The sequence below is a fragment of the Pocillopora verrucosa genome, chromosome 5 (genome assembly GCF_036669915.1).
Source record: "Pocillopora verrucosa isolate sample1 chromosome 5, ASM3666991v2, whole genome shotgun sequence".
Taxonomy (NCBI): domain Eukaryota; kingdom Metazoa; phylum Cnidaria; class Anthozoa; order Scleractinia; family Pocilloporidae; genus Pocillopora; species Pocillopora verrucosa.
In genome coordinates, this window is record NC_089316.1 from 12,228,682 (window position 1) to 12,242,742 (window position 14,061).

General features: G+C 37.0%; 1 protein-coding gene across 1 annotated transcript in view; it reads right to left on the reverse strand.

Moving 5' to 3' along the window:
- Positions 1-10,686: 10,686 nt before the first annotated feature.
- LOC136281172 (uromodulin-like) overlaps positions 10,687-14,061 on the reverse strand; it is a 12,476-nt gene continuing 9,101 nt past the window's right edge. Inside the window, exons 4-6 of the mRNA XM_066167412.1 lie at positions 13,311-13,433; positions 12,923-13,048; positions 10,687-12,065 (exon numbers count right to left, since the gene is read on the reverse strand). Coding sequence (XP_066023509.1) covers positions 11,698-12,065; positions 12,923-13,048; positions 13,311-13,433 — 617 coding nt within the window. The 3' untranslated portion in view covers positions 10,687-11,697. The remainder of the gene's footprint in view (positions 12,066-12,922; positions 13,049-13,310; positions 13,434-14,061) is intronic.

Here is a 14,061-nt window from a genome sequence, read left to right on the forward strand (position 1 = left end):
ATGACAACGAATCTTTCGCATTTTCCTTTCCTGGTCTATATAGACAGAATTTAATTTAGCTTTGTCTCCCACGATTATTTATCACTTAAGCAATCCTCTGGAAAATTGGTTGAAACGTTTAACTTACGACGAGGGATCAGGATAACAGATGAAATAACCTACAAATTGAAGACTGACTTACCTAACACGTGGGGATTGATGTTACAAAAATATGGAGAAAAAGTCTGATTTTTGTTAAATACAAAAGCGCTTATGGTACAGTTGAACCTTTCCTTGCGGACACCTCTGCAATACCGACACCACGCTACTAAGTACGGCGGACAATTTCTATATCCAGATCAAAATTCTGATATATTCTCTTTATAATAAGAAACCTTCTTGATATAGACCCTCTCTAATGAGGAAAACGCACCCTGAGTCTCAGACAATTATGGTCTCTCGATACTCAGAGAAAAGGTTCACGAGTGTGCTGTTTATGTTTCTATACAAACTTCAATCTTAAGAGTTAAACCGTACTGAACTTAATGAAACAGACAATTCCCTTATACACTTTGCTTTGTCCAGAAGGTTTCTGTATTACAGAGGTTCCACTGCAGTGTTTTTGCCGGTGTATGTGAGAACAGTTAGGGTCTAATACTAGCTCGAAAATAAAGAAATGGAACGAGCAGCTATGGAACCATTATTCAAAGAGAAAATTTAGTTTCTGCAACTTTTTAAACAGCACAGAATTATCTCGACATTGAGACGCACCATCAGTAAATAATTGTTGTAAGGACATTGTCTCTGTAAAAGTAAAGTAAGAGGTCGAGGTTTTCACGTCTTCTTTCGCGATCGATTATATTCAGTAATGTCGTGTCTTTTCGGCAAAAATTAGGAAAAGTAAACTTTCAATGCCTGCATATGACCAGATCGATGATCATGCACGTTGAAGAGCAGTTTAGGCGAAACTTCGAAGAGAACCGTGACTTCGGGAGAGACATGCAAACGAGAAAATAACATACAATAAAATGATAAAAGATACAATGACTTTTAGTCAGTCTCGACTCAAAAAATGGCAAATAAGAGAAAATCATAAACATTCATTCTAAATCACTGCACGCTAACAAGATCAATTAAAATTTAAACGAATATAAAACAACAGATGTATTTACCAAGGAATTTAAAGCCCTTGTTTAATCAGTCCCACAGTAGTGCGAATCACAACTTGGTGGTGGAAGCAGATTGTAGATAAAGTAGGATCCACAGTTTTTCACATCAATTTTTAAGCTGTATTTGCAACCTGAAAAACGATCACTAAAGCAGACCTTTCTTTTGACTTCACCATCTTCCACTGTAGGATGAGAACCATCCAACCAACCTGACAAGTTTGTACCACATCTGTATGCTGGCACAGGTGTTGTTGGCATTTTTGTCCCTGCAGCTCCCACAAAACGGTACCATCCCTCAAGCTCACTGTCACACAGAGGTTGATCACTGAGGCATGTTATGTGATGGATTTTTCTTTCACGGTCTGTCAGATTTGTGTAGTTGTAACAACGATCGGCTAGAGAATCAAATATATTTCAAAGAGGAAATGATAATCATGGTTCTCAAGGTTAGAACTTACAAGAATTAATGGCAGTTAAAGATTATTAATGCTTTACAGTTATACCATGCACTTTTTGAAAATGGAAAAATAAACAGACGAACAAAATGAACGTGCAGATAATCAGAGAGACAGACAAAAAGACACTCACACAGACAGTCCAATTATAGGGATTATTACAGAGAGAGAGCATCAGACCAAGAGAAAGAGGGAGGGAGAGAGAGGGAGAGAGGGAGAGACAGAGAAAAATAGTAAGAGAGACTCCTTAAGATGATGTTCACGTAGGCCTAAATAACACTAGAGTAAACAAACCTTCGCATTTCATGCCATTCCAGAAATTTCGAGTCTGGCAGGTGCAGTTAAATGACCCTACAGTGTTTGTACAATTAACGCCACCCTTGGTACAGTTATTATCAACCAAAGCACACTCGTCAAAATCTGAAAGTAACACAAGGATATTCTTGAGAGGTCTGGGGGAATGTGTGACTTTAAGAAAACCATGACGACGACAGTAAAGAAAATGTAACGAAACAAAAGATCTAATGAGCAAAACAATTTTGCAGCACGTGCGTTATAAAATTTGTACCTTTCTTAGCCACCTCCTACAGAACAAAATCGTGAAATCACCAACTTTAACGTCCTCTTAGCAACTATGTCACTTTTTATTTTGAACTTAATGAAAGAAGTCGCACCGTAAACGCATAGAGCAACTGGCAGGGTTGCATTGCAGAGAGGGTTCATTGCATTCTCCATTGCTAGAAGCGGCAATGAGGATATCTTCCTCAGGATAAACGCCTTTCGACCTAGCGTTACCTAGCGTTACCTAACCGTTACTTAACCGCAGTTCATATATATGGTTTTCATATATTTACAGTCAAAATTAAAAAGATTTGAATAAACCAGTAAAAAAATGAATTGTAACAAAGACATACGGATAGACCAAAAGAAGACCTCTGTTATTCTAATCATTGCAGCTACAAACACTCCTTGGATCCACGATAGGTGCTGTTTGGAAATGACACCAGATCACTCGGATGTTCAAAATGTGTAGCGTTATTCATCTCGCATTTGGTGATCGAGGGAGAATCATTGGATATTAATATATTATAGCTCACACAGTTGGGTTCCATAAAACACAATGCTCCACAGAAGTCCTTTGCGACGTTGTCAACTTCTTTTATCTTGTGGTTAAGCAGCCGTTTTCCTCTAAATGCAAGGGCAGCACTGAACCCCAGTTGACGACATTGGTCTATAGAAAAGAATGATATTTCCGATAGGAAGAACATAATACCACTGGTTACGAGGGAATGCTCTATTTGACAAGGATACTGGATTTAGTGGTAGAAGTAAATAATAGGGAAGGGATAGAGGTAGAGAAATTGGTAAAGGAAACTGCAGTCAACGTAATACAAAAAGTGTACGAACTTAAATCAACGAAAAAACCATAACATGAGGTTTTCATTATATCCTGTTAACATTGTCAAAATTGAAAGGGAATGGCATAATTGATGTACTATACATAAATATGTATAGAAATGCTAAGGTACATAAATGATTTCTTTAATGAGAACAAAGCTTAAAAGTGTGTTTTGTATTCATACAAACAATTTCACCCGAATGGAGTCTGAGTAAGTGTTATAAATAAATAACTTTATTAATAATGTACATGAAAAAATTACGTGCTTCTGATTGGCTAAAAACGAGTACATTCTCATGTAACACGACTGCAAAGTCCTAACGCAGGTGCATAGATGTAACACGAGGGCAAAATACACATAGTTCGCGCACACTTTCAAAATTTCGTCTGTCTTGACCTTCTGCGATGTTTTTTCGATGTACATTGTAACAAGTAATAACATGTTTCCCCCTGCAATCTGGTGTAATAAGCACTTGTAAATTTTTCAGACTAAAAATCGCACTTGCCCTACGGGCTCGTGCAATTTTGTTGTCTTTGAAAAATATGTATCTGTGCTTAGTTACACCAAATTGCACTCAAAATCATGTCGTTGCCTAAACTTAACGAGGGTGCATGGCCCTCCCTAGACTTTATGGTCCTACATGAATTGGTAAAGTTAACCTAGAATCAATCAAAACTACAAGCCATGACTGAATACTACGATATTGAGTGATGATCTATAAGGCTGATGTCTGGTCTTTTCTTTTTTATAAGGAGGATCTCGAATATAAGATAGTCGAGCTTTCTAGGGCACTTCTTTAGAATTGCGAAATTTTCACTAGGTTCGCTGTTCTTAGATTGTGTTATATGTACCACTATGCAGTGTGTTGTTTTGGAAATGGCTGCAGGCGTAACCTGTATGGTTTCCCAGGAGAGGCTTAAAGCTTTCTGTTTTGTCTTCTTTTAAAATAAATATCGAAACTTATCCCATCGAAAGAGTTTACTGATATGTTTAGGGGGAGAAAATTATAGTTTTGCTGTGTTATGTTTTCTTTTTTTTTTTTTTTTTTTATTTTCAGAGACTTAAACAAGCAGGATTGCGACAGATGTTGCCTTGAAAAAGATTCGTTTCATTTTTTAATTTTCACGTTTGTCCTTAAAGCGTCGCCTTTTGTATCTGATGAGTTATGGGATAATTTGAGCTCGTGTTTTCAACCACTTCGCAGAAGTCACCAAACCTTTTGATATGGGACTGATTTCAATGAAGGCATAAGTGTATTTTTTTGGAAATAATTGATTGGTGATTTTTCAGTTCTGTACCTGTCAAAGGGGAAAGATGCAAATTTTGTTGAAGAATTGGCATTTCAAAACACGAAAAGTTAGTATCGAGACGAACAATTTAGGATCTAAGACTTAGGATGTAATTGGAGAAAAATTTAGTGGGCAGCTTTCATTAAACGCCCAGTTTTTTTCTAAGTTCATTATGTCAGTGTAGAATACAGATAATGATGATAAAAAGATGAAACAAAACTAAATTCGGTTACTTCTTTCGAGATGGTTGTGTTACTTTAGAATTCCAGTCTCTAGATAACTGAAGGATATTCCGTTTTTTAATCGAAACTAATTCCTTACCCGTTAATTTGAAACCATAAAACGTTTAAATTTCTTTCAGAAAGAGCTATCTCTGAATTTAGGTTTACGTGTATTCGACGAATGTTCACGCGATAAAAAGGTTGTGTCGACATTTCAACTGTTTTTACAATTCTACATACTTGCTTCTAATACTTATCGATAATTGTTTTCAAAACAACAGTTAAAGGATTAATAAGACTTTCGGGGGAGGTTTTTGAAATTTAATTCTTACTTACTTCGTTGTATAAATATGCTAAGAGAAAAATGGATGATTAAGCTTCACTTTAGCTCACTAAAAAGTCATACTCATAATAATAGCGGCACGTACGGAGTTTTTTCTTCAGCCGAATTTATAGCTTAAACTTCATGATCCTTTCACCCCAACCGCCTGCTTAAAACAGCTTGCGTGAGGTAGATCCCACCTGTCTTTGAGGATTCACATCTCATCATAATAGCTGTATAAACATTTTTACTCTCCTATGAGAAGGTAGAAAATTTTGACAACTTGGAAATTTTTGTAATAATGACAATGAAACATTCGCAATGAAAGACTTTCGCTTAAATTCGCCTCAAACGCTTTATAAATTAACAGCTTTAAAAAGTTTTCCTTATATTAATAAAAAAATTTACCCACCTTCTTCGCATTTCACAAAACACATCAGAGAGCACAGCACAGTGAAATTACTAAGAGACAAGATGCGAGACATGTTGCCAAACTGCTCTTGCAAAATTACCAAACTGTAAAATCGTGAACTGCGTTACAAGCATGTGAGACGCTTCTTGCTTGGAACTACAGAAGACTTTGTGTGATGTACCACAGAGACAATTGACGTTGATGAATTAGAGATCTATTTCCACCTGCGTAAATTACCTCTAGACATTGCATTAAGTAATTGTTATGGTGGACGTCAGACACCTTATGGGGATATTCTGAGTTTTTTTCAGGCCTAATTTCACTACTGCTTAAGTAGTGTTCAATACTGCGAAGGTCGCTTCCATACTTATCTCTTTCGCCGCAGTTCACATATATGATTTTCATGTATTTAGTCATTTATGCCAGTGTATATCAGCAAGCAAGCTGTGGGTGTATATTGGTATTAATGTTAGAAGTTTTATTATGGTGGCTTTTCAATTGATCCTCATTATTCAAGTGGTGTCAGTGTTGCAAGTAAAGTTTGTATATAAGTATAGGTAATCACATGATTTCGAGTGCAATTTGGAATAAATAAGCACGAGTAAATTTTTTCAAAGACTAACGAAATTTGTGGTCTTTGAAAAAAATTACAAGTGCTTATTTATTCCAAATTGTACGAGAAAAATCATGTGATGGCATATTAATAATATACATGAAAAACTACGAGACAGCCGATCACAATTATGCAGAAGCAAAGCGCGCGCATCAAGTGCAAAAACAATTTATACAAACATTCGACATTGTGCGTTCGGTCAAAACAATCTAAACAATAAAATACAATGGTGTTTTCACATTTTCACATTTGGTGTTTTTTTTCGCCACCGAAACAACAATTTAGTAGCTGAAAAACAGCTCTCACAACGAAAACACTGTAAAAAGCACTGCTTTTTGGTTGTCGGCTTGGAAAAAGTGGTGAGTAGGAATTGCCGAGAAAATCGAAAATTACGAGCCGACCCAGCGTAACACTTTTCTCGAGTGATTCTACGCTGAAATTAAAAACAAACATGGTCAAACCTCGCAAACGACGATTTCATTTCTTCGAAAGTGATTCGGATACAGACTAAACAATTCCTCGAACTGTTTAGCCTGAATTTTTTTGTTACAAAAATATTTAGACAAAGTTATCTTTTTGTTAAATAAAAAAAGCACTTATGGTATAGTTCAACGTATACTTACAGACACCTCCGTAATACCGACACCTCGCCAATAAGTATGGTGGACAATTTTCTATATCCATATCAAAATTATAATATATTATCTTTATACTAAGAAACCTTCCCGATATAGATCCTCTCTCATAAGGACAACGCACGTTGAATCTCAGACAATCATGGTCTTGTACTCAGAGAAAAGAAGCACGAGTATGCTGTTCATGTTTTTATAGACACTTCAATCTTAGGAGTTACACTGTACTGAAGTTAATTAAACGGAAATATCTCTTATACAGACACTTTGCTTTGTCCATAAGGTTTTCGTATCACAGAGGTTCGTCTGCTGTGTTTTTCCCGCTGTATGTATAAACAGTGTTTACACACACAGCGGCAAAAACACTGCAGACGAGCCTCTGTATTATAAAAACTTGAGTTAGGGTCTAACACTGGCTCAAAAATCAATAAATGGAACGAACAGTTATCGAACCATAATTGAAAGAGAAAATTTACTTTCAGACCTGTAACTGTAATCTGTAACTTTTTAAACAGCACAGAATTATCTCGACATTAAGACACGCCATCAGTAAATAATTGTTGCGAGGACATTGTTATACTGTGATTATGCGCTCTACACCAAAACCAAGTACAATCCTTTTCTGCTCAAATGCTGGCTAACACCAATTAGTCACCTAGGCAATCTCGTTGCAAAAATTTGCAAGTTGTAAGGACATTGTTATACTGAGATTACGCGCTCTTACACCAAAACCAAGTACAATACTTTTTTTCTTAAATGCTGGCTAACACCAATTAGTCACCTAGGCAATCTCGTTGCAAAAATTTCTGGTCTCTGATTTTTAAAACTGAAGTGAAATGTCGAGGTCCTCGCGCCTTCTTTCGCCATCAATTGTATTCGATAATGTCCATCATGTCTTTTCGACACAAATGAGGAAAAGTACATTGTAAATGCCTGCATATGACCAGATCGATAACCATGCACATTAAAAAATAGTCTAAGCGAAACTTCGAAGAGACTTGCAAACGAGAAAATAACATGTAATAAAATAATAAAAAATACAATGACTTTTAGTCAACCTTAGCTTAAAAAGTGGTAAATAAGAGAAAATCATAAAAATTAATTCTTACGTACTGCACGTTAACAGTATCATTTCCTCGCCCAGAAGGGGAAGTACGCAATTCGGCGAGCACCTATCAGCTGCAAATTTCGTACCTTATGATTTTCGCTTCTCTTTCCAAGTGGCGCACAAGTATAATAATTGTTTTTTTTTTTATTTCGGCGATGACAGTTTCAAACTATAAAAAAGACAATTAAAGGAACTAGGAAGTTCAATTCACAGCCAAGGATTCACCTCAAAAAAGCTTAAGCTAACATGAGGTAACCTTTCAATAGCAAATTATGCATTTGAGTGCCTCTCACTTTTGGTAGTTTTTGCTAGTATTGGTGCTAGAAGCAGCTCAGGATTAACAAATATCGCCGATCAAGTCAAGGTTTACATTTCAAAAAACTAACCTTTTTGTCGGAGAACATGCCCTCTCAGTTATTTTCGTTACCGTTTTTATCACAAAGGGAAAATGAAATTAAAATCCCATGTCCCCTTTTCATTGTTAATAAAGAATTACAGGAAGATGGAAAAACAAACAAACGAACAAATGAACATCCAGATAATCAGAGAGACAGACAAAATGTTGGAAAGACTTTGATTACAAAAAAGGATTGTGCGGAAATTGACAAGAACTCGTAAAATACAACGAACAGAAAAACTTACGTAACAACTTTTGTTGTGGTCGCTTAACGTATGCGACCTAGTGACATTCTTTGCCCGTCTATCTTCGTCCGCAATTAGCAGTTATTGTAAGTGTTACATAATTCAGAAGCAGAGCGTTCTTGGCGCTCGATTTCAGTAACCGTTCCGAAGGATTTCGAGATAAGGTTAGGTTTAGATCCGATCTGAAGGGTCTCAATACTAGTTTAGCGCTATTTATTTTGGTTTTTCGTCCAACCGCAAAGCGACAGACACACAGACAGTCTGATGATAGGGATTATGACAGAGAGAGAGCATCGGATTAAAAGAAAGAGAGAGAGAAAGAGGGAGAAACAGGCAGAAAAATAGTAAGAAAGACTCCTTGAAACGATATTCACACATGCCTAAACAATACTAGAGTAGACAAACCTTCGCATTTAATGCCAGTCCAGAAAGATCGAGTCTGGCAAGTTAGGCCATCTCCTGTAAACCCTTGCAGTCGTAGGATCCACGGGTATTTATACATTCAGCATTTGAATCACATTTGCGTTCGCCCAGATCACACTCATCAACGTCTTAAAGAAAGGATCTTGAATAAATTTAATTACAGAGATTTCGAGACTACAGACGTCTAATAAAGTACGGTACGAAATGAGTTAGGGTCTGCATATCTTTTATTTATTAGGGACTTTGAGAAAAACCTTCACGGCGACAGCAAAGAAAACGTAGCGAAACAAAAGATCTGACGAGCAAAACAGTTTTGCAGCACGTGCGTTATAAAATTTGTTATGCAGATCAAAATCGTGAAATCACCAACTTTAAAGTCCTCTTAGCAATTAAGTCACGTTTTATTTTGAAATCAGAAAAAGAAGTCGAACCGTCAGGAAAGGTAAATTTATCTTTGCATTACAACGAGGGTTCATTGCGGTCTCCATTACAAAAAAGCTGCGATAATGAGTGTATCCCCTTCTTAATCAACGCCTTACGACCTATCGCTACCCACACACCCCCCTAACGCTTTCCCACAATTCTCTCATGGTTAACTGCTGCTCTCTCTTTATCCTCGATGAAAGTGAATGAGGTGGGTACTAAAAAATTTATTTAAAACAACCGGTCACCGAATTTCCTGGTCGTTAAGTGACTGCTAACAATTAGATAATGAAAACATATATCTGCCTCACCTTCTGTGCAATCGTCACCCGTGTAACCCGGTACGCAGACACATCTATACCCCTCACTGCAAAAACCAGCTCGGCAGATTGTATTACTGGGGCATGGCTTCTTCATGCAAGCGTTCTTTACAAAGAAAGCGAAAATGGACAGGTCAAGGCTATGTCTACACAAACTACAAGGCGGAGAGGAGAGAGTAACGAAGTACATTAACATAGCCATTATGGGGGCGAAAAAATGAGACGAGAGTAAAAAATGATAATGAAGTGTTGGCAGTGCCTCCTTTAACGATACATACTACCTACAACACAGATGAGTTAAATATACTTGTTTTAAGAATAAATCGGTCACAAGTAATAAATAAACAAAGATATTTTGTAGAAAAGGTTGTGGTTATTCATCGTGGTGAATAACAATAAAAGTTAAGTTTTTCGTTTGTCTCACGATGTAGTCATTTGTGATGTAGATCGCAATGTTTCGACTGCATACTGCTAGTCTTCTTCAGGCGGCGGGTCGACTGGTCATGCGTGATCTTATAAAGCATAATGCTCTGCTGTGATTAGTTGTTTTTTTAACAGCTCTGAGTGGTGCATTTCGATCCTTGCTGTTCGCTTAGTTATTAGCTCCCTCGGCGGTCCGCTGTCGCACGGCTCTCCTGTTGTTGTGTTTTTTTTTATCGTGGGCATGCACGCTTCTGGAATTTCTTTTCCACTATCCCTGTTGATGTTGTTAGGGTGAAGTCTTGTATGAATTGCCTCTTTGACCCTGCGCGTGTAGTCCTAAGGGTCACGATCAATAAACTTTACTTCGTTCCAGCGTGGCTTCCTGAAAACCTATCGATCCGCCACCAGAAAAGCTCTGAATCGGTGGACAAATTTCCATATAAATACCATCGTAAATGTGTAGAGATCAGTATAGAGAATATGCATACCGATCCAATGATGTGAAGGGGTTAAGATAGTTTAATCTCTTCAAACAAAGTACACTTGTTTAAGCAAGTTGAAAGGTAAAAATGATTTCGGTGATTGCTAGATTTAGGGTATTTAAACTTTAATCAGAATTGAACGAGTTACTTGAATGGCCATATAAATGTATAAACTACGAAAATCTCCTTATTAATTTAAGCCCTGCACTTTTTATATCTTTCCAGCAAACTTGTTTTTTCATAATAGTTTAAAAACCATTCCCTCAGTCATGTTGTTAAAAAATGGAATTAATGAATTAATTTTTATTATTTAAGTATGTGTATAATTCTTGGCCCTGATAAAGTCTGTATAAACAATTTGAGCCATGGATTGAATAAATTTTTGTATTTTTTTTTTAACGGAGCTAAAAGCGAATTATTGTAATTTATTTATAGTCGAAATGAGTACGTCATGCTCAAGTATTTGCTTAAATTACCTTTCGTCTTAAAATTTTCCGTCTACGGAAAAGTGATATACACAATTGAGGTGCTACCTGTGTGCTGTTCATGTTTCTATACATACTTCAACCTTATGAGTTACACCGTGCTGAACTTAATGAAATGGTCAAATCTCTATACGGACATTTTGCTTTGTCCATAAGGTTTTTGTATTTGTATTGAGGTTCAACTACAGTGCTTTTGCCGCTGTATGTGTGAACAGTTAGGATGTAACACTAGCTCGAAAATAAAGAAATGAAACGAGCCGTTATTGAACCATTATTCAAAGAGAAAATTTACTTTTCGTAACTTTTTAAACAGCACAGAATTATCTCAATAAATAATTGTTGTAAGGACATTGTTATACTGAGATTACGCGCTCTTACACCAAAACCAAGTACAATACTTTTTTTCTTAAATGCTGGCTAACACCAATTAGTCACCTAGGCAATCTCGTTGCAACACTTTCTGGTCTCGGATTTTTAAAAATAAAGTAAAATGTCGAGGTATTCGCGTCTTTTTTCGCGATCAATTACATTCGATAATCTCCATCATGTCTTTTCGACACAAATTAGGAAAAGCACATTTTTAATACCTGCATATGACCAGATCAATAACAGTGCACGTTGCACAGCAGTCTAGGCTAAACTTCGACGAGAACTGTGACTTCAGGAGGGGCTTGTACACGAGAAAATAACATGCAATGAAACGATAAAAAATACAATGACTTCTAGTCAATCTCAACTTGAAGGGCGGTAAATAAGAGAAAATCATAAACATTCATTCTGAATCACTGCATGCTAAGAACACCAGTTAAAATTTACACAAATATGAAATAACAGATGTGTTTACAAAGGAAGTCATAGATCCTTAACTTTAAGTTTTTTTAAACTTTTTAGCCCCTCGTTTAATCAATCCCACAGTAGCGCATAGGACAACCTGTTTTAAACAGTTTGTAGATAAAGTAGGATCCACAATTTTTAACTGAAATTTGTACTATATGTTTGCAACCGGTGGAACGATCGCTACCGCAGACATTCCTGAGAACTTCACCATCTTCCACTGTAGGATGAACACCAACCAACCAACCTGACCATGCTGTACCACATCTGTATGCTGCCACACGCGTTGTTGGCATTTTTGTTCCAGCATCTCCCACAAAACGATGCCATTCCCCAATGAGCTTATCGTCACAAAAAGAAACACCGGTGGGTGTTACGTAATCGCTTTTTCTGTTGGCATTTGTCAGATTTGTGTAGTTGTAACAACCATCGGCTAGAGAATCAAATATAATTCAAAGAAGAAATGATAATCGTGTTTATCAAAGTTAGAACTTTCAAGAATTAATTGCAGATAAAGATTCTTAATGCTTTCCAGGTATACCATGTTGCGTTTAAAAAAAAACAGCAGGCAAATTTCCACTATCTGCAATTACATTTCCTTGCCCAGAAGGGAAAGTACGCAATTCGGCGAGCGCCTATTAGCTGCAAATTTCGCACCCTATGATTTTCGCTTCTCTTTCCAAATGGCACACAATTATAATAATTGTCTCACAGTTATCGATTCACTAGATTAAATGTTCTCGCTCAAGCCAAAGTATAAAATGTGACGTGTTTTTGACCAGCTAATAGGGACGTTTGTTTACTTTTTTTGTGCGTTGTGAGAATTTTGAACTCTGTCACAATAGTAGGCTTCTTCGCGCAGATCCCTGTTGTCGCTCTGTTATAAAAGAATTTGCTCATGCTTTTAGCTGTCTGTTTTTTTGTAGTTGGACGAAACTTAAGAATTTGTTCATTCTTAGCGTGCGTATATCGAGTTATGGATGCACTTGGGAAGTTTGGAGAGCATTCAAAAAGCTGGAGTTACTATCGGCTGCGCCTCGAACTACTCTTGCGCATTTTTCGTGCTCTCCAAACTTCCCGCGTACGCACGCTAGGCATGAACAAATTCGAAAGTTTCGTCCAACTACAAAAAGACAGACACACAGACGGTCTAATGAGAGGAATTCTGACAGACAGAGAGCACCGGACCAAGAGAAAGAGATAGAGAGGGAGAAACAGACAGAAAAATAATAAGAAAGACTCCTTTAAACGATGTACACATAAGCCTAAACAATACTACAGTAAACAAACCTTGGCATTTCATGCCATTCCAGAAATATCGAGTCTGGCAGGTGCAGTTGAATGACCCTACAGTATTTGTACAATTGGCGCCACTCTTGGTGCAATAATTATCAACCAAATTACACTCGTCGATATCTGAAAGTAACACAAAGACATCCTTAAGAGGTCTGGGGGAATGGGTGACAACAGAAGATTACACGAGCTTCTAAACATTTTTCCCTTAGTTCTAACAGTTATTTAAACCATAAAGTAAATGCCACATGCACAAGCATGTAAAAGTTGAGAAAATAGGGCAATTAGACCTTCTTGAGTTACGGCAGGAATGCGGTGCGGCTTGCTTGTAGAGTGGCTGATGGATAATGTACTTCCTATTTGGTAATTATCAGTCAACACTTACCTGTGCACGTTAGGCCATCTCCTGTAAATCCTTCTTTACATTTGCAGTCGTAGGATCCACGGGTATTTATACATTCAGCATTTGAATCACATTTGTGTTCTCCCAGATCACACTCATCAACGTCTTGAAGAAAGGATCATGAATAAATTCAATTACAGAGATTTTGAGACCACGGACTTCTAATAAAGCACAGTACACAATGAGTTAGGGTCTGCATATCTCTTATTTATTAGGGACTTTAAGCAAACCTTGACGACGACTGTAAAGTAAACGTAGAGAAACAAAAGATTTAATTAGCAAAACAACTGTGCAGCATGTGCATTATAAAATTTGTACCTTTCTTAGCCACCTGATACAGAACAAAATCGTGAAATCACTAGGCCCTTCCCGATTATGCTAGCTTTTTTTTTTTGGCATGATGTGATTAACAAAGTATTTTTTCCACACTTTTTCTGTAAAAAGAATCGCTAGCATTATTTAGCATTTTGCATAACTTTGATCTAGATTTCAGTACTCAAAAGAGTTTAAATGCTAAATTTTTTAATTCAAAAGCATTGCGATGATTTGCTTTTGTGTTTTAAAGAAGGATTTCTGTAACTGTGTTAACCTTAGTGCTGCTGGTCAGCGGTTAACTTTCAGAGGCTGTTCACGCGCATGTACAAACAAGATGGCGTCGGCCAGTGCCACGCCATCTTCTCGATACTTGCAGCTCATAGAAGGAAATTCTGAAGGAGAACATAGACCAGTACCT